Below are 20,875 nucleotides of genomic sequence, written 5' to 3'. Positions count from 1 at the left end.
GGGATAAGCTGTACTTTCATTTTCTTTTGGTTCAAAATATTTTCTTCTTTAATCCATGTATTACTTAGAATTATGTTGTTTAACCTCCACATATTTTCTAGTTATCTTTCTGTTACTGATTTCTACTTTACTTCCATGTGGTCCAAGGGCATACTTTGTATGATTTCTAGTCTTTTAAATTTAAATGCAATCTTATAGCCTGAACGTGAAGAGAAGAACGTGTATTCTGCTGTTATTGGACGAGATATTCTATAAACATCAATGAGATGCAGTTGATTGATGGTGCAGTTCGGTTCAACTATCTCCTTCCTGATTTTCTGCCGACGGGATCGGTCCATTTCTTTTTTTTTTTAATTTACTTAAAAACTTTTCTTATTTATTCATTTGAGAGAGACAGAGGGAGAGCACAGAAGAAGAGTGAGAGGGAGAAACAGACTCCCCACTGAGCAGGAAGCCCGATGCGGGGCTCAATCCCAGGACCCTGAGATCATGACCTGAGCCAAAGGCAGACGCTTAACAACTGAGCCCCCAGGCGCCCCCGGATCTGTCCATTTCTGATAGAGGGGTGTTGAAATATCCAACTATGATAATGGATTTGTCGAGTTCTCCTTGCGGTTCTATCCATTTTCATCTCACGTATTTTGATGCTCTCAATGATTTCCAAGATCTCTTGCAGACCCTACATTCGAGGATTCCATGCTGTAGCCAGCACATGCTCCCAGACCCCTCTGAAAGCAGCCACTGGCGTCTCAGGCAAGGCTGCCCTCAGCTGCATTCCTGCGTCGACACCCTCATTGCAGTGCTTGGATGGCCAAGCAGAAGCAGAGAGCCTGACCCCAGACTTCAGCCGTCTCTAAACAACCTCAGCACCACCTTCCTTTGGAACCATACCTATGTGTCCACAGGGAACTGGGTTCACCATCATGCCATAAAAACTACACTCCCAGAAGCTTAGACTGAACTAAGACAACAGAGATTTTCTGCAGCAGGTATGTTCTACTTTATAAGACTCCACAAATCCAGACTTAGAGAGTCATAACATTTTCAAACTGGAAGGGAACTCAAACATCATCAGGTAAGATCATCTTATTTTATGGATGAGAAACGGATCCAGAGAAGTCACATGCTGATGGTTATAGAGAATCAGTTAGGAGGAGGATATCTGTGTTATAAGGGATTTCTCTTTAAAGAACTGATTTGTGAAGGCATTGAAATATGATTCGATTTATAATTTGCTTACAAAATATGATTTGCTTTGCTTTTTAGGGGCCCATATACATGTCTCAGATTTTCCACAATAGTGCTAATTGTAAATATTCCCCACATATGTTCTATTTTAAGAATCAAAAATTTCAAACGGCAACCTGCCTACCCAAGGATTACGTAAGGGCCGCCAGAACAGAATCTCTTGATTTTTCTCATAAAAACCATTCTAGACTGCCATAGCTGGAAGGAACTATAGAGATCACAGTGCAAGCTCTTTGTTTTAGAGATGGGGAAACCAAGGCTCAGGGATATGACCTAGCCAAATTCACATATCAGGTTGGTGGGTGAACTGAGGCTAGGATCTTGATCCCTTGACTCCCAACCCGCTACACTTTCTCCTGACCCCCTTGATCCTGTGCCTCAGTGCCCGGCTCGCTAGGCTCCCCTCTCCTTCCCTCATGCCAGTGGCTCCAGCTCTTGGCTAGGAGCTTGCTGGGCCCCAGACCTACTTGCAGAAGCTGCAGAAGATGGAGAAGAGCCCCAGGATCAGGTTGGCCAGGGACAAGGCATTGGTAACATCCTTCCAGGAAAATTCATTCATCTGGAGACAGCTCTGGTCGTTGTTCAGGAAGAAACTGGTGCACTGATCTAGGGCTCAGGGGAGAGGGGCAAGGGGTTTCCCAAGGTCAAGGAGTCCCAAAAGAGGCTCCCAGGGACCAGGCAGTTCCTGTTCGCTGGACCTCATCCCAGAACCGCACCCTCCCAACACTGGTTCACTGACTGGAATGAGAGAGACGGGAGGCGGATGGAAGAGACCAGGAGGTAAAGACAGAGGTGCTGAGGGTGAGTGTCTTGGGGAAGCTCACCAGCAAAGCGCGTGAGCCCACACAACCAGTTTCCACTCCCTCTGACTGTACCCCTTGCCTTGGTGCAGACCTCCCTCAGCCCACGTGGTGACTCTCCTGGTACCCCCGTGGCCCAGGGGACAAGGGGTATGGGCCCTTCCCCCATCTGAGAGATGAACTTGTTGTCAGAGGTGAGCCCTTTAAAAAAAAAAATGACAAAGTTACTTTTAATACTTTTATTCCGGTGGGGTGAGCCCCAGAGGAATAAGAAAGAACCCTGGGAAGGGGCAACCCCCTCACCTCCCAGGAATAGCCCAGGGGTGAGAGGCTCCCTGCGGGGTAGAAAGCACAGAAGAGACCGCTGTGGAGTCAGCCTCCTCTGTCCCGCAGGCCGTGCTCACTCCCTCAGGACCGGGCTGCCGCTGGGGTGCCCCGAGGTCCTGGTTCTGACAGGCCCCGACCGGAACAGCAGGCCCAGCTCCAACAGGGGAAGAGGCAAGAAATGAGACATGAACATGGACAGCACAGAATAGTTCACAAGCACCTTCCACTATGTTCTCTCTCCTGACCCTGACGACCTCAGAAGGCAGTGCTATCGTGATTTTATGAATGAAGCAACTGGGGTTCAGAGAACCGAGAGGCTCAAAGGCACGTGTGGGTGAGTAGGAGGTAGCGCCGCCTCCCGGGTCCTCAGTCTGGGGCCCCTCAGCTGGGGGCGTGGCTCCAGGCAGGAGGAGGTTGTGGGCTAGGACACCAAGGAGGGGCTCATTCGGCCAGCCCTGCAGGGCAGCATCAGCCTCGCCTAGGGCGGCGGCCCTGCCCGGGCCCCTCACGCTGCCCAGCCCCTCTGCGCCTCGGGGAAGCAGGTGGCCCTGCCCGTCTGCACGGCCTGGCTGGCTCTGCTCTTCCTCTAAGACCAAACACGCGCTCCGTACACACAGACTGCTTGTGACACGAAGTCTTACACACAGACTGCTTGTGACACGAAGTCTCTTTCGGAGACGGAGCCCCGCGCTCTCTGGAACAGGGGCTCGTTGCTGCAGGCACGCTACCCACAAACGGCACCCCTGCCCCTGAGAAAAATAAACAAGTTCCAAGGTGCTCTCCTCATTGAATCCTCCCTCATTTTAGAGGAAGGAAGCCGAGCCTCTGCCTCCGCTCAGCCTGGGTCTAGCCCCAGGCCCCTCTGCTCTGGGCAAGAGTTAAGACAAATGATGGTCCTTTCCCATAAACCCGGCCACCAAGATGTCAGAGGCCGGGAGGGGCTGGGCTTGGAGTTTGGAACTGGGAGTTTTTCAGGGCAGCACCGTGGGGCTCATTGCTCCCCCAGGCCTGTCTCATTCGCCAAGGCCATCGGGACTCCTGAGACCCTCTCACGTGAGGGCCCCTCCAAACCTAAGACGGGAAGAATGCTGGCTGAGAAATGGGGGAGGGGAGGGGAGCCAAGGGCTGGCTGCCTACTCCCTCCCCTGGAGCCCCCCTCCCAGGCTCTCCCAGGCCTCAGGGCTGACCCCGGCAAGAGCAAACAGCTCTGCACCCAGCCCAGCCCAGCCCTGCTCGGACAGCAGCACGCCGGCATCTCTGCCCCTCAGAGGTGGTCAGCACATACCCGGGGCGTTTCTACCAAGTACCAGACACACCACATCGGCACCACCTCAGTTATTTTTTTAATTAATGATCAGTTATCTACCGTACTACCCCTTTCATTCGGGAGACATTTTTACATCTATGGTTTCCATTGGCCCCGTGAGGTCGGCCAGGTGAGGGCTACTATCCCTACTCGCAGGCTAAGGCAAAGAAGACTCAGAGAGGGGAAGCAGCTTGCTCAAAATCACACCAGAAGTGGCAGAACAGGACTTACGACGTCGCCTGAAGTGTTCTTTCCCCTCTACTCTGCACTCTGCTGTCTACCAACCAACATCACTGAGCACTGTGCTCCCCGCAAGCTCAGACTGAGCTAGGTGCTGGGGAAAACCTTCCTGGCACGTCCAGTCCACTCAGGGAGACAAGACTCCTGCATGCATGGGGGCCTCCCAGACTCTGTTCATCTTACAGGAGAGGAAACGGAGTTTTCAAGATAGTCAAGTGACTTGTCCCAGTGAATGATGGAGCCAGGATTTGAATCTGGCCTCCTCTTTCCCAATTAAATGCCATTTTCAGCATACTGCACAGGTCCTGGGTATGAAAGGATGTGGACCTCTAGAAATCCAGAGGAAAAAGGAGCAATCCATTCATGCAGCGAACATTTGGTCATGAGCAAGATTGAGTGCCTCTGTGCTTGGGACATGGAGAAGATTAAGAGCTGGTCTCATGTCTCAAGGAGTTCAGTAGAGCAGAAGTATTCAACCCTGCATAGAAAAGTGGAGGTGGCCAGGCTGCCAGGGGAGCATAGAAGAGGGGTCCAGCCTGACAGGGGGCTTAGAGAAGGCTTCTGGATGAGGGAGTCTGAGCTGAGGCGTTGCTGGGCAGTGGCCTGCAGGACTAGATCCCATCACTCCCCCACTTTGTGCAAGCTGGCCGTGGCTCCCCAGGCGCCCAGGATGGAGTCTGTCTCTTTCCTTTGGTGTCCAGGCCCTCGTGAGGAGGCCGGCTCGGCCGTCAGCCTCCTCTCTGCCCCTCGTGCTGGTTTTCCCCCTGCTCTCAAGGAAGCCTGCCCCCGCCCCCCGGAGCCAGGTGCTCCTCTACACTGCCGCGTCTCCGTGTGCTCACCGTGTGACACCTGGCACTCTGCGTTGGCACGGCCTATCCTGTCTTCCTCCTCTACTACAGGGGAAGCAACTTGAGCGCAGGCTGAGGTCCCCTGTGCCCAGCATGAGGCCTGACAATAGAAGTTTTTCGAGGATTGTTAAGTTGGTAGCGTATGTCACTGGTGCTTCCCCGAGATACTGCACCAAGTCACACCTCTCCCCTGCCAGAGCCTGCTCAGTCTGTCCTCCAAGAGGCCTTTTCAGATGAACTCTCCACAATCCAGACCCTCAGCACACCCAGCATCTACCCAACGCTTACGATCTTCCATTTACTCATTTCTAAATACATGTGTTGATGCCTGCTCCGGGCCAGGGCTGTGCTCTGGGGGCAGAGAGAACAAGAGCTCGGCTGCATCCTCAAGAGGCAAGGAGTCTGGTAGGGGAGGCAGATCCGTGTAGGGACATGAAGGCCCTGTGGCGAGGGTCGTGCTGGACAGGGGAGGTCCCGGTGCTGTGGGCACACCAGGGAACGCCAGACTAAGTCCACCGGCCGGCAGGGGAAGGCTTCACTGATGCGGTATTTAGGGAGGGTCTCCAAGGAGGAGGGGGGGCGGGCTCCTGGCAAAGCGGAGAAAGGTGCCAAAGCACAATGAGGCGGCTGGATCCCAGGGAGGCGGAGGGGGGGCTGGTGACTGGAGGTGCAGTGGGGTGGTCAGGGAGCCCACAGTTGGGGATATGCCCATGTGACCCTGTAGCATCGCAGTGGCGTTTGGCCAGGAGGTGTCTGGGTCAGATAGGGTTGGGAGTGGAGGGGAGAAAAGGAAGAAAAGGAAGGCAGCCCTGAGGGCAGCAAGGGCAGAGCAGCGAGCAGGACCTGCAGGTCGCAGGGACTGTGGGCAGCAGGACAGGGGAGAGGGGTGTATGGCCCCGAGGCCGAGCAGCTCCTGTGCGTGGAAGCCCGGCGCAAACTACAGTGGCCCTGCGCTCGGCGGGCGCTCCGGCAGCCGCTGGGCCTCGGGGCACAGCCACCCCCGTTAGAGACGCCCCCCAACACCGCGCGCAGCCCCGCAGGCCCCCTCCCGCCACACGCAGCCACGCCCCCTCCCCTCCCGGGGTCCCCCGCGTCCCGCCCCACGGGGCTACAGCAGCGTCCCAGACGCCAGCCTGCGCGAGAAGATGGAAGAGAGAGAGCCTGGCTGGGCTCCCGGATGGCTCCACCCTCCTACCCCGGGGGTCTGGTGGCTGACAGCACTCTGGGGAGGGATGTGTGCTGCGTCGGATGCCTACCTGGGGACCAGACATTCCTGGGTGGGGTGAGGGCAGCACTCTTAACCCGCTTCCTGTGCGGTGGAGCGGGCCAGCCGGGGCCTGGGGGAGCCGCACAGGTCCCAAGCCTCTTACCCCTGGCTCTTAGCTCACAATCCCCGGGAGACAGGGGAGGGGCAGGGGGCTCTAGCTGGCAGAAAGAGGGGCTTCAATTTGCAGAAGAGCCTAGGCCACACTTGGGCGCCTTGGGGAATGGAGGGATCTGGGGGGAGGGGACTGGTCTCTCCATCGTGGGCAGCGAGGGAAGGCTGGGGAGGTGAAGAGACAGGAGCTCACAGCTGGTGGGAGGTTGGCTGGAAGGGTTTTGCGGAAGATAGGGCTGTGGAGGGTGGCCGGGGTCCAGACTGTGAAGGGCCCCCAGGACAGGGCATTTGCTGTTTGGTTCACTACTGTATCTTTGCATCTATAAGAACTGCCTAGGCATATGGTAAGTCCTCCCATCCCACCCCAGTATTCGTTGGATGAATGACAAGCCGAGTAATTTACACTGTCCTGAAAATAGTTTAAAGTAGGCAAGTGACATGGTCAGGTTGGTTTAGAAAGATGATTCTGGCAACTAGTGTGGAAGAAGGCTCTGTAATGCTGCAGGAGAGATGAGGCAGGCGGGAGAAAGGACATACGGCTGGACAGCAACAGAAGGGAATGGGAGGAAGGAGCCGGACTAGGAGCTGTTGTGAAAAGCATCCCAAGGGTGGGGGAGAAGAATGAGAAGGAGAAGGTAGGAGCCTGTCCGAGGTGTCTTAATTTGGCAACTGGAAGAATACTGTGCTACAGAAAGAAGCTTGTTAGTGTTGGGTAGGTTCCCAGACACAAGTTCTGACACCTGCCCCACATCCTCCCACCTGCCCTAAGTGGACTTAGAACGGCAATGGCTCCCAAGACCCCACAGAAGAATAAGCAACAGAAGGGGTGGAGTTGGGTGGTCAAGTGACACTTTGCTTCTCCTAGCAACCTGGAGGGGAAAGAGGAGCGTGTCCTGAGTGGCGACTAGCCCCCTGCACTGTGCTCAATGCTTTACAGATATCATCATCATCTTACTGGACGTTCTCAAATGCTCTCGACATTGGTATTAGCATTCCTATTCTCCAGAAGAGGAAATGGAGGATTTGTTGATTCTCATAACTGATGGAGCTGAGACGGGAACACAGCCCAACAGTGAAGTCAGACCTAAGGTGCCTGAGAAACGAAAAGAGAAAACGAAGATGGAGGCAACAAGTCCAAGAGCCAGGTCAGCTTCCTACTGTCCTTCGTATCTACCTTACTTTGTCCATGCCACACGGACCATTAGTGGCAGATTGAAAACTACAGCATACTAACTCTAACGCTGGCTTTAACTCTCAGCCAAGTTCACGTTGCAGCTCTAACACTACCAGATGTGTAAATCTGAACGGGTTACTTTGCTTTCCTGAACCCACTTCCTGATCTGCAAAATGGGCTTGTTGTGTGAACTAAACGAAGCGCTCAGCACAGAGTAGCAGCTCAGTCATTATCATCTTCATTATTACTCTAAGGACACGATCACGCCTCTGTTAGCCTGGACATCCCCAAGGCTTCCTTCTGAGGAGGGAGAGGAAGTAAGAGTAGCTACAAAAGACGTGTCCCCATCTGTCAGAAGTTTCTCGCTTCCAGGCTATGGACTCTGGGAAACAAACCGAGGGCTTCAGAGGGGAGGGGGTGGGGGGTTGGGCTGGGCCGGTGATGGGTAGTAAGGAGGGCACGTATTGCACGGAGCACTGGGTGTTATATGCAAACGATGAATCATGGAACACTACATCAACAACTAATGATGTACTGTATGGTGACTAACATAACATAAAAAAAAAAAGTTTCTCGCTTCCTTCTGTTCTGGATCTTGCAAAGGAAGTAGAGAACAAGAGCAGGAAAGGTCGACTGTCTACACTTGTACTAATATGGTAGCCACTAGGCACATATGGCTCTTAAGCACCTAAAATGTGGCTAGTCTGAATTGAGATGTGCTGTCGGTGTAAAAAATACCAGAGTTTGAATACTTAGCTCAAAAAATATATATGTATATAAAAAAATAACGCAGTAATAATTTTTTAGTATTATTTGTTGAAATGTTAACATTTAGGATACAACAGGTGAGATAAAATACATTATTAAGTTTACCTGTTTGTATTTTCTAATGTAGCTACTTAAAAATTTAAAATCATACGTGTGGCTCACACGATATTTCTGTTAATGACACTGACTTAGTCTATAGATACAGACGTCCCTCCATTCATACACTGCCGGAGTATTTATTATGTGCTAGGGCTAGCGCAGTAGACAAGACAGACACTGTTTCTGTCCGCACAGAACTTACCCTCAAGTGTGGGGGAAAGGCAACAAATATTGTCTGCTCACGAAAAGGGCGATGGAAACCAAGGCAGGGTGAGCAGTTACTTGGACGTGAGAGGAGCTGGTATTTCTGACAGGGTGATCAGTGAAGTGATAACACGAGCAGTGACCTAAATGATGAGAAGCCACAAACCAGGCTAAGTTCTTGGGGGCGATGTTCTAGGCAGGAAGAGCAAACGTAAAGCCTCCAAAGCAGAAATGAGCTTGATTTGTTCAAAGGACAAGGTCAGCAGGAACAGGGCGAGTGCAGAGAAGGATGGATCACACAGAACCTTGGCAAGAGGCATGGATTCTATTCGTGTAATGAGAAATTCTTGGGTCATTTTTATAGAGCGGGGTTATGACCCGAATTCTCCTTGTAAAGGACAATGCTCCCAGGCTCTGTGGAGCTAGACCGAAGCAGGGTGAGAACGGAGGCAGGGAGGTGAGCTGGGAGGCCGCTGCACTAGTCCAGGCCAGAGACACCGGTGGTCTGGCCCGAGGGGTCGGGGTGGAGGTGGTGAGAAGCTGTCAGATTTGGGATATATTTTGAAGACGGCTGAGAAGACTTGCTGACTGCTGTGGGAAGAACAAGCAGAATCGAGGATGACTTAGACTTCTGGCCTCAAAAGCAGAGGGAGCTAGGTGTTGACGGCAGTGGAGGGGCTGGTGATGAAACACGTCTGGGGCAGAATTCAAAACTTTCGGTTTGGGCACGTTAGGGCTGTAATGACATCAGGTGAAGCTGTTGATAAACAAGCCTGCATGAAGCTGGGGAGAGATCAGGGCTGGCGGCAAGCTAGTGAGCCAGCAGCACAGGGGTGGTATGGGATCCGTGGGGATGGATTAGATCACCTAAGAGGGAGACAGAAAAGAGGGCTAAGGAATAGGCCCCAGAGCAATCCAAAAGCCAGGTGTCAGGAGGCAGAAAAGGTATAGTCAGCGAAGTCAGAAAAAAAGCAGGCGATGCTAATATCCCAAATCAAAATGAAGAAAAAAGCTTTCAAGTAGAGGGTGGTCTGCTGAATCAGAAGCTTCTTTATAAATAATTACTCTGGGCACTTAGGAGCTCCTTCCCCCCAAGCTCCAGCTCCTTAAGGGCTGAACCCCATTTTGTGCGTGGGGGGTTTGCAGGCTTTAACGCCGGAAACAAGGGCTCCGCTGCTTGGGCGTTATATGACCTTAGGTAAGTTACTTATCTTCCTGGGCCTTGACGTACATCCCCTCCAGGCTCATCACTATACACCCAAGCGAACGACTCCAAGAGCATCCCAGAAGCACAGCTTACTCTGTCACTTTTGTGTTTTAACTCCCTTACACCTCTATGTTGGGATCCCCTAGGACTGGTTATGGTCAGACTTGAATCAAACAGGACTGTTTGATCTATATAACCATGGGCCTCTTGCTTAATCTTTGGGCAGATGTTCCTGCTTTCTAAAACAGAGATATTATTGGTGCCTGGGTAGCTCAGTCAGTTAAGCATCTGTCTCGGCTCAGGTCGTGATCCTGAGGTCCTGGGATTGAGCCCCACGTCGGGCTCCCTGCTCTGTGGGGAGTCCGCTTCTCTGTCTCCCTCTATCCTTAGCCCCTACTTGTGCTTGTTCTCTTGCTCTCTCATTCTCTAATAAATAAATAAAATCTTAAAAAAAAAATAAAACAGGGATACTATATACCTCCTAGATGGTTGGTTATGTGAAAATTAAATCAGATAAGGGATATGCTTGGCAGAATAAAATCTCACTCAGCAGTATTTATCATCTTTGTATCTACAATACCAATACTCTCAATGCCTGTAGACAGATAACCTGAGAATGTAAGGACACAGCAAACCCTCCTTCCAGACGGCTAGGATGGAGAAAGGGAGATGCAGTCAACTGCTACTCACACCTGAACCTGGACAGGGCCAGCATGGTGGGCTAATAAAGCAAATATAGATTGGTCAGCCTTCTGGGAAACATCAGGGATGTTTCCCCCTTCCATATTTTGTTGAGTGGATCTCCATCACCCATATCGGCATTCAAGCCAAAAATTCAAGCATTATCTGAGAGTTTTCTTCTCACTCATCCCCCATCATTCCTATTAATTAACAAGATGCAATCTGTCGTAGCTTCAAAATGCCATACTTCATCAAATCCAAGATGCCAACCGCCAAGAGGTTTATCCAAGGCCAATATTACCAACTCCCTACCCCAAATCTTTCAATTAAGCCTTCTCCCATAGCCCCTGGCCCCCATTCTTCACTTTAAATTGGCTGCAATTCCCCAGATGTCATATTGCTTCTAGTCTGGAATCCCTTTTCCTCCCATTCTTTGTCTACTTATCTTCTAGCTATTAGACGTAGAGTCCTCTAGCCAGCACATACCTCACTCCAGCCCTCCTGCCTGCTGGGACTGGCTTGGTTAATATGGCTTGCTAAATAGATACTCCTTTCTTCACTCACAAATAAACGCCATCCAGAAATGAACCCTATGCCAAACTCCAAAGACACTTCTATGGAGGACAGTTGAAGTCACCAATCAAGCTCCAGCTCTTGTTTGTTTTTCAATACCTAAGTGGGTGTCTGTTCTTCTAAGAAGTCTTCCCTAATTCTCCAAGCTGAGTTAGGTACCCTTCCATGGCGCTCCATATTGCACGCATACCACTATCACAGCCTTTTTTTACACCACACGGTAATTGTTGACTTGGTTTCCCCCCCCACACACACACACACACTAGACTGAGAGCTCCCTGGACACAGGTGTCTGTTTTACTCAGCTGTGTTATCCTCCAGAACCTGGAACCTAGAAGGCACTTCATACTTGTAAAGAGGTTGAATGGGTAGATGGATGGGTGAATGGAAAATGGTTATTGTCTATAACCAATGGGTCCTAGTTCCCCACTCTGAAATGCTACCTCCAAAATCACCGCATTGCCACAGACTTTCCCCAAGCTTGGTCATTGGCTGAAGCCGCAAAGAGCAATGGCACTCCCTGGTGGTCAGTGCGGGAAGTGCACCTTATTGAACCGCAGGAACTTTTTTTCGAACTGTTCTTTTTTTTGCTCCAGTGGTTAGGAAATGTCGAGTGAGGGGGGATTTGTATTTTAAAAAGATCAAGCTGGGGCGCCCGGGTGGCTCAGTTGGTTGGGCGACTGCCTTCGGCTCAGTTCATGATCCCGGGGTCCTGGGATCAAGTCCCACATCAAGCTCCCCCTGCTCTGCAGGAGCCCGTTCTCCTCCTCCCTCTGCCCGCCACTCCCCCTGCCTGTGCTCTCTCACTCTGTCAAATGAATAAAATCTTTTAAAAAAATTAAAATAAAACAAGAAGATCAAGCTGATGACTGTATGCAGAATGGACTGGAGAAGGGATCCAGGAGGAAGCGGGGATGCCAGCTGGGGAGGTTATCTTGTCAGAGCTGAGAGTCAAGTCCAATCTGTGACTTGAACCCTACCATGCTTAACCAGTTGGTAGTACTGCCTCTTTTATCCAGGACCTTCTTTTCTCCCTCTCAGCTGAGCACTGTGGCAGGGATTCCAAGACCTGCTCAATGATTCCTGCCTTCTGGTATTCATGCCCTTGTGCAATTCCCTCCTCCGAGTGTGGACTCGCCTCTGACTTGCTCCTAACTGACAGAACACAGCAAAAGGATGAGATGGCACTACCGTGACGAAGCCTACACAAGACCGTAACTTCCGTCCTGCTGGCAGACTCGTCCTTGTTGGCTTTCATCAAGTTGCCATGTCGGGGAGACCCATGTGGCAAGGAACTGAAGTCAGTTTTTGGCGAATAGTCTGTTAGTAAACAGTCAACCACCTCAGTCCAGCACCCTTGAGGAACTGAAATTCTGCCAACAACTTACGTGAGCTTGGAGACAGATCCTTTTCCAGCCTTCAGATGAGAACCCAGCCCTGGCCAAACATCAGACTGCAGCCTGTGAAAACCCTGAAGCAGAGGGCCCAGGGAAGCATGCCTCAACTCCTGACCCAGAGAAACTATGGAATCATAAACATGTGTTGTTTTAAACCACATTTCTGGTCATGTGTGCGGCAACAGACCACTAATAAGCACCTGCTCAAAATGTGTCACTAGCAGGCGGGTCAGAAGCTTGTGAAAACCTGGGAGACTTTCTGTGGTCAGAATCAACTACTGTACCACTAATATGTGCGTGTGTCTCCAAGGACATCCCCACCAGAGACTTGCAGCTGACTCCACAGAGCAGCCCCCTTTGAAACGAGTGACCAAGTACGACCTGGGTGACCCTGTCAGGTTCCAGCCCCGTCCTGTGCTGGAGCCGTACTAACTGCTAACTAGCCTCAACCCAATCTTTTTTTTTTTTTTTAAGTTTCAAGTTTTTATTTAAATTCTAGTTAGTTAACATGTAGTGCAATATTGGTTTCAGGAGTAGAATTAAGTGATTTATCACTTATGTACAATACCCAGTGCTCATCACAACAGGTGCCTCCTTAATCCCCATCACCCATCTAGCCCATCCCCCACCCACCTCCCTCCAGCAACCTGCGGTTTGTTCTCTGCAGTTAAGAGTCTCTCTAAAGCTTTGTCTCCTTTTCCCCCCCTATGTTCAACCCCAAAGTAATCTCAAACACTTCCAGGTACAAAAGATGAAAAACAGTCCTCTCTGGAATATGCCTTGTTAACTTTTATGTGGGAAAAAGAAACTCTTCTTTTTCTAATATTCTGACTTGGGGAGAACAGACGGAGATAAAGGAGAAGGAAAGTACACTGGCCAATACTCTGAAAGTGACTGGCTGGGTACCTGTGACCCACAGAGGATCCAAGAGACTGACAGGATTCATTACTATCCTAACTAAAAAGTAGTAACGACAGCATTTATATTCACGCAGGGTCTCTTTCCTTTTCTTTCTTTCTTTTTTTTTTAAAGATTTTATTTATTTAGAGAGAGAGAGAAGAGGTGAGAGGGTGAGAGAGAGAGCACGCAAGCACGAGTGGGGGGAGGGGCAGAGGGAGAAGCAGGCTCCCCACTGAGCAGGGAGCCCGCCATGGGGCTCGATCCCAGGACCCCAGGGTCATGACCAAAGCCAAAGGCAGAAGCTTAACTGCTTAACCAGCCACCCAGGTGCCCCACACAGGGTCTCCATTCAAGAAGTTCATGATTCACCCACAATACCTCAATTCTCAGGCCACCTCCCATCAAGGCAGAAAATGATGGCAACAAGGAGGTGACAGGTCCTTGCCGTGAGAGCTATTTATAAGTGTCCACTCTCAGTCGGTCCCTGGAAGGAGAGTTCAGTGCTTGGAGGCAAGGACGCTGGCTGGCTTAGCAACTTGTTCACTATGTTGATTTTGGCATCGTGCTTCTCAATGTCCTCATACGGAGTCCAGGACAAGTCATGCTGTAGCTTGTAGGCACCAAGGAAATCATGTGGACAACCTGTCCCCCATTCCTAGAGAAGGCAAAGGAGTCAGTTCTCATCAGGGTAGGGGGTAAAGAAATTGGGTCCATTTCCTCATTTTATGCCACGAATTTCTTTTTTGGTTGTTTGCTTGAGACCAGTCAGAATCATCCTCATTGCATCACACATCAGATACCTCTCTTAACAGAGATAGGGCTGTGAAATAATTTAAGTGTATTTTTCATGTGTATTTTTTAAGTCATGCCTGGGCTCACAACACCTCCAATTTTCTAGAAAACATTTACCAACTCTTATGCCTATATTTTCTCAAAGACCAGAGAAGATTTTTGTGCAAAAATAAATTTTTTTAAAAACTCTTAAATAATTCATTTTATTTCTGCTTATTAGGAAATTAATGGTCATTACTGGTTGGCCTGGATATATTCTGTTTCAAAAGTATATACCATTCAGTTATAAACATTATTTCATATATTTGGCAGGAAAACATGAGATTTTTATATAATGTTCATTACCACAATTGAAAAGCTTTGAAATTACTTTATAAATACATAGACTCATATGGCATGTGACCCTTTGGATTTTTTTTTTTTAAGATTTATTTATTGGCGCGCCTGGGTGGCTCAGTTGTTGGGCCTCTGGCTTCAGCTCAGGTCACGATCCCAGAGTCCTGGGATCGAGCCCCACATCAGGCTCCCTGCTCAGAAGGGAGCCTGCTTCTCCCTCTGCCTGCTGCTCCCCCTGCTTGTGCTCTCCGTCAAATAAATAAATAAAATCTTCAAAAAAGAAAAATTTATTTATTTAATTGACAGAGAAAGAGCGTGAGAGCAGCAGGCAGAGGCAGAGGCAGACTCCCCGGTAAGCAGGGGGCCTGATGCAGGGCTTGACCCCAGAATGCTGGGATCATGACCTGAGCCGAAGGTAGATGCTTAACAACTGAGCCACCCAGGCGTCCCTCCTTTTGGATATTTTTCTATATATTCCAATCACTGGTTGGTAAGATGAAGACTTTTCTTTTTTTTTTAAACAAACAGAAGCATCAAGATGAAGCTATTATTTTTTTACAATTTTAAAATTTATTATTTTAGCAAGATGAAGCTATTATTTTTTTACAAACAGAAACACTGCCTGGTATTTTCCAAAGTTGAGAATATATATAGTCAAGTAAAAATGTACTTTATTTCATCCAAATGTAAAAGAATCTTATTATTGGTTGTTCCAAAGTATTTATTGTAAAAAATAAATAAATAAATAACCAACCGAGGGTTTATTTTTTTCACAGACAGGAAGAAAAGAAACATACTATGCCCTCAATTTGATGTATCATATTCATTTGAAAAAAATAATAGCTGGATTCTTCAGTAAAAAATTCAATAGTATTCAAACCCAACTTATTTTATCAATTGTCTTAAATACTGTCTTACTATCTAGCAGAACATCTCTGAAATATAAAATATCACTGGGGACTTGTTGATGTTTCAATAGTGACAAATTCTTCACGATGGTATGTTAAGACCGTGATAAACAAAAGCTAACTGTAGCCACTTCTACCAGTAAAAAATAGACGTTCTTACCTTTGGAGAAATAATAGAAAAATACTGCTGCCCGCTCTCCCGTTTATAAAGGTAGTAAATGCTGCCAGGCTTTTTGACTATATTACAAGCTACGCGATGCAAATCAGCGTCTCTGCGAGCATCTTCCAACACCTAAGACCCACAGGGATGGAACAAGTTCAGCACCACGTGTAACAGGTGCTCACACTCAGTGATTACCCCCGACAAAATCTGGAAGTTACTCAATGCTTAGGAATCACTCCCCCTTAGCAATTAGTCACTACTAGGATCCAGATGATTCTGAAGAGACAAAACTTAGGACTGCTGCTAACCTGTAAAAATGCCTTTAAAAGGATTATCTTTCAAAATGTCTAACACGACTGGCTATGAATGGCTTTTAAATTTCTTTCCTATTTTTCTGTAGTAAGTGCATTTCTTTTATAACTGAGAACCTATTTTTCCCCTCAAAATGCTTTACCTCACTGAAACTGTCTCCGGTGAAAAAGCTTATCTGCTACCCCACCTCTTGGGCCTACTCTATTTCACTCAACACTCCTGTATTTCTAGGAGGTACGGAAGACAAATAAGTTAAATGATTATGATCAAGATCAGTCAATTCTGTGCATTAAATGAGGCAAATGAATGCTTGTCTACAAGCTGCCCCTTACCTTCCTGGCTTGTTCTTGTAAATGTTGGATTTCCTCAGCTATGACCGTCAGTTTATTGGTGGCATTTGCTCGGATGAATTCATCAGCCTAAAGGTAAGACAAAACCAAAGGGTGGGTGGAAAAAGGATAAGACTTCTACAGTGTCATTTAGAGCCCAGCGTGAAGAGTCATCTCAGCATCTTCACTTGTGCCTAAAGAATTCTTCTCACCATCCCCCGTGAGCTCCCACTCCTCTCCCTCATCTTCCACTCAGCCCCACAGCACGCTTATGAGAAGCCTCCCCTGACATGCCCCACAGCACAGAACTAGGCCCTCCTTCTCTTCTGTGTCCCATAGCTTTCTCCCCTCTTCACTCTACATTCTAGTCACACTGAACTTCAGGCCTCCTACATGCCCTGCTCTCACGTGCCACCAAATATACCGAACACGCCCTCTCCTTGATTTAACATGTTCGCCGCCTTACTCTTTGCCTGAGTAAACGCACTCATTCCTCAGGCCTCATCTACTTTCTCATGTTTAAGTATTTCAGAAATCAGGGACAGGACTTACAATAAAAATCCAAAGATACTTGTGATATGGCTCTTATCACCTGTTACGCAGGAATCTAGCTATATACAGAAACTACCAATTAATCTCACCATCACTTTGGCTGAATTATTTACATCAAACCTAAGTCATATTTTGACTTATATTTGCACTCCTAATTGCTACATCAAATGTATTTTTAAAGACAGCACTAGGATGTAGACCTGCAACAAAGCTATAATGTACATAGAAGACCGCCTGTCATGTGCTAGGAAATGCAGTTGAAGGCAACAGAAATAGCTTAAAATAAATCAAATAATTTTCAAAGCCAGAGAGACTGGTGTGACCAACTTAGGTACTAGGAAGGATGACCATCCAGGCATCAGAAATTTGTCAAAGACTTCCAGTTTACTTTCAAGAAAAGCTGATTAATGTCCAGTGGTATACAATTAAGTTAAGGAAAAGAAATTAGGAGGTTAAACTTGAACTAAGAAATATCAAGAGAGTTAGTTAAGGACGCTCAAGGTGAAAGTCAGGTATAAGGCAGTGTCATGAGAAAACATAAACAGCTGGGTAAACAGGCCAATCATTTATCTGTCCCACAAATGCAGACTGAGCAACCACTGTGTCAGACACCATGCCATGCCCGGGGTGCACCGGCAAACCAGAGAAAGAGGCCCCTACCTCTGTCACGATTACAGCCTAGTACACTGGCCTTTAGAACATCATCAAGGAACATATGTAATTTTTAATTTTCTAGCAGTTGTGTTAAAAGTAAAAGTAAGTGAAATTAATTCTAATAATATATTTGACCCAATATATCAAAAACCATTATCATTCCAACATGTAATGAGTATAAAACAATGTTAATGAGATATTTTATATTTCATAGTAAGTGTATATTTTATATCCCCACACTGTCAACTGGGATGCCAAATTTTGATCACTCAACCTGTGTTTGGACTCCATAAAATTTACAGTTGAGTCAATTCACATACTCAGCTTGTTCCAAATATGCTTAAAAGTGTCCAATAATTGCCTCAATTATCAGGTTTTAAAATGTTAGTTAAAATTACATAAAATTTAAAATTCCGCTTCTCAGCTGCACAAACCGTACATTCCAAGTGCTCACCAACCGTCTGTGGCTAGAGGCTCCCACAATGAACAGCACAGCTCTGGTGAGTAACACAGACACCAACAAGAAAGACAACAGAGCTAGTATTACACGGACTCAGGGTAATGATGTGCTATTATGAAGGAAATAACCATAATTATGTGGTAGAAGGAGATCAAAGGTAACAAGTGAGGGAAGTAAATGGTTTAATAACAGGGAGTGATGAGGACTGTAGGGATTGGAATATGTGTGTAGCCTGGAGGCAAATTCAATTTAATAATACTGTCATTTGGTTGGGGTGGGGTATAGCCTTCTACAGACAAGGCCTCACCAAGGATGTGACATTTGACTTGGGTCTGAACAAAAGGAAAGGGCCAACCAGGCACAAAACTGAGGAAGCGTCTGAATGGTAGTTAGTGAGCTGGATGTTAAAGAAGGGGGCAGGGACCGGATCACGCAAGGCCTTACGGCCCATGGTGAAAGTGCCGCATTTTGTCCCGAAGACAATGAGGCACCTTCTAGCCAAGGAGAGACTACGTGGTTCCTAGAGCTAAGACAGTTCCAGGTTAGGAGTGGAGTAGCTTCATTATTAGTCTTTTTCTTAAGGTGGTAGCAGCAAATCTCTTCCTTGTAAACAAAAGAGCCTAATTCAAACAGAAATGAGGTGAAAAGTAGTTACAGTTACTAAACACAAACTCTGGCCCCAATCACTCTGAGGCCCTTCACATATATTATCTCATTTAGTTCTTTATAACACCTTATGAAGTTAGAGATGGTAACTTCAGTCTCATTTTAGGAACTATACTCAGAGAGGTGAAGCAACCTGTCCAAGCGTTCACAGCTAATAAGTGGCAGTTGAAGATGTGAACAGAGATCGGTCTGATTCCAAATGTCATGCCCTAATACCAGACCTCTTTCTCAACACACATTAATACTGAAATGGCATATCAGCAGTCAGTCCTGCTAGAAAGCACATTTCAGGACACAGTAAATATGCTTGATTCAATCTTTGTCTCTAGTGTTTTTATTTCAGCTACTCAATATTGATAATAGTGGAAAAAAGGAGCACAATAATGCACCCTCTATATTGCCCTAGATTATATGCTGAAGGGCAAAAATGTTCCGTCTTTGTTTCAGGCTACCGTAATAAACATGATGGTCGTTCAGTAACCCACGAAAATATATGCCTGAGCTTTGGGCCTGGGTGCCTCTCTCCCAGTAGTGATCCAATTAAACAGACACATCATATCCTCCTGATCCATAAAAGTTGTACTTTGCTCCCCATCTCTATAGATAAGAGAAGTCGCAAAGTTTGAATCAAAGGCACTTTCCTAAGCATTCAAACATGTCTTAATTAAAAAAAAAACTCAGGGTTGTGCCTCAGTGGCACAGTCAGTTAAGCGTCCAACTTGGTTTCAACTGAGGTCATGATCTCAGGGTCATGAGATCAAGCCCTGCTTCGGGCTCCATGCTCAGCATGGAGTCCGCTTGAGATTCTCTCTCCTTCTTCTTCTGCCCCACCCGCTTATGCACACGCACACGTGCGCTCTCTCTCTCTCTCTCAAATAAATAAATCTTAAAAAACAAAAAACCCCTGAAGTACAGAAATATGTGAGGGAATTTGGGCACATTAATAATTAAATATTTTTAAGCAAAATAAAGACCTTTTATTAAGCAAAATAAAGACCTTTATATAACCAAGGCCAAATGTGACATAGTACATACAAGGATGAAGGGATATCAGAAGCATTAAAGCAGCAGGGCCCTCTATCACTACATACTGAAGAGGGTTCTACAACTGGAAGTCTTGGTAAAAACTGGATGGAATTTTTCACAGCTTTAGCTCTAGAAGCTCTCTGAGTTGAAACCCCGCATTTTATGGATAAAGAAACTGAAGTCAAAGGGTGCCTGGGTGGCTCAGTAGGTTAAGCATGAGACACTTGATTTTTGGCTCAGGCCATGATCTCAGGGTCCTGGGTTTGAGCCTCACAATGTACTCAGCGGGGAGTCTGCTTGAAGATTCTGTCTCTCTTCCTCTGCTCCTCCCCCCTCTGTGTGCACTCTCCCTCTCTCTCAAATAAATAAATCTTTAAAAAGAAGCTGAAGTCCAGAGAAAAGTAATTTGCCTCAAGTCACATGCAAGTTAATATCAAAAGTTGGGGGTGAGGGCGCCTGGGTGGCTCAGTTGGCTAAGAGAAAGATTCTTGATCTCAGCTTAGGTCTTAATCTCACTGTGGTGAGTTCAAGCTGCGTTGGGCTCCACGCTGGGTGTGGAGCCTACTTAAAAAAAAAATAAAATAAAAAGTCGGATTAACACGCATGTGTCGAAACTTCCAGTGCTTTTTCTGTTATTTCGCATTTCCTCCTTTTTTTACTTTTGGCAATAAGCACTGGGCTTGGGAATGTTGTGTCCAGTGAATGAAAGCACAAGACAAAACGTAAGAGCCCTTGTTCTTCTAGAAGTTGTTAAATTCTAAAAGCATTCAGGTCACAGATAAAGATCTTATGAGAAGCAGTTTAAAGTAAGTGGACTATGCATCCCTGCAGAATCTGCGTTAGAGTAATCCTGAAACTTCCACGGAAACTTCTCTTCACCTGTAAAATGGGAGGAAGAACTTCGGCACTGCCTACCTTACAGGGCTGTCCGAGGGCCCAAATGAAATACTGAATATTGAAAGCGCTGTGCAAAACCTCCCGGCAAAGGAGATTATACATGCTGCAGCCGAAGGAGCCTTTGGTCTCAGTTTTCCCGTGTTGTAAAATGCAGACAAAAATGTTACCCCGCACTACGTGGTTGTGAGGTCCCAGTCGTAGGACGCAGGGCCAAACGTGAACGAAGACGGTTATTTACTGCCACAGCCGCACCTCCTTACCTTCTGCACCTGCTCTGCGAGCGCCACGAGGTCTAAGGGGTCCCCGGCCCGGTGGGTGTGGTAGGGGCTCACCAGGGCCACGCCGCCGGGGGTCGAGGTGCGCTCCACCAGGGCTCCTGCGACACATACCCAGGAACACCGCCCGTGAGCGCCCGCCCTCGGCCTCCCGCGCAGCCCGGGAGACTAGATGCTCCGTGAGGGCTTCTTTCCCCGGCCGGACTCCCTCCCCGCGAACCTCCCCGACCTGTCAGCCGCTGAACTCTTTGGTTTTCGGGGACCTCCTCCGCCTGCCCCAGCTTCGCAGCGGCCTCCATGACAACACCTGCACCTCCCTACTGCGCTCGCGTCAGGAGCTGGAAGAGCATGCGCA

General features: G+C 47.9%; 2 protein-coding genes across 2 annotated transcripts in view; both read right to left on the bottom strand.

The window, feature by feature from the left end:
• The window catches only part of TMEM269 (transmembrane protein 269), a gene marked incomplete at its 5' end in the record, with an annotated part of 15,114 nt that extends 10,218 nt beyond the window's left edge, over positions 1-4,896 (bottom strand). The window contains 2 exons of the mRNA XM_087866306.1: positions 1,716-1,854; positions 4,761-4,896. Coding sequence (XP_087722432.1) covers positions 1,716-1,854; positions 4,761-4,896 — 275 coding nt within the window. The remainder of the gene's footprint in view (positions 1-1,715; positions 1,855-4,760) is intronic.
• Positions 4,882-20,875, bottom strand: C12H1orf50 (chromosome 12 C1orf50 homolog). Its single transcript, XM_045799812.2, has 5 exons — positions 20,750-20,875; positions 20,506-20,621; positions 15,994-16,080; positions 15,347-15,478; positions 4,882-13,805 (listed from the first exon to the last, which is right to left on the bottom strand). Exons 1-5 carry the CDS (start codon positions 20,817-20,819, stop codon positions 13,608-13,610), a joined length of 603 nt encoding a protein of 200 aa, XP_045655768.1. The 5' UTR covers positions 20,820-20,875; the 3' UTR covers positions 4,882-13,607.

This window comes from Ursus americanus, chromosome 12, assembly GCF_024610735.1.
Source record: "Ursus americanus isolate L20-20 chromosome 12, mUrsAme1.1.p, whole genome shotgun sequence".
Lineage (NCBI taxonomy): Eukaryota > Metazoa > Chordata > Mammalia > Carnivora > Ursidae > Ursus > Ursus americanus.
This window is presented reverse-complemented; position numbering and strand designations above follow the sequence as displayed.

Coding starts and splice junctions, on each gene's coding strand:
- C12H1orf50 (XM_045799812.2), bottom strand. CDS start 20,819: ATGGAGGCCGCTGCGAAGCTGGGGCAGGCGGAGGAGGTCCCCGAAAAC. Junction 16,081..20,505: donor TCGCAGAGCAGGTGCAGAAG/GTAAGGAGGTGC, acceptor TCTTACCTTTAG/GCTGATGAATTCATCCGAGC. Junction 15,479..15,993: donor TACAAGAACAAGCCAGGAAG/GTAAGGGGCAGC, acceptor TGTGGGTCTTAG/GTGTTGGAAGATGCTCGCAG.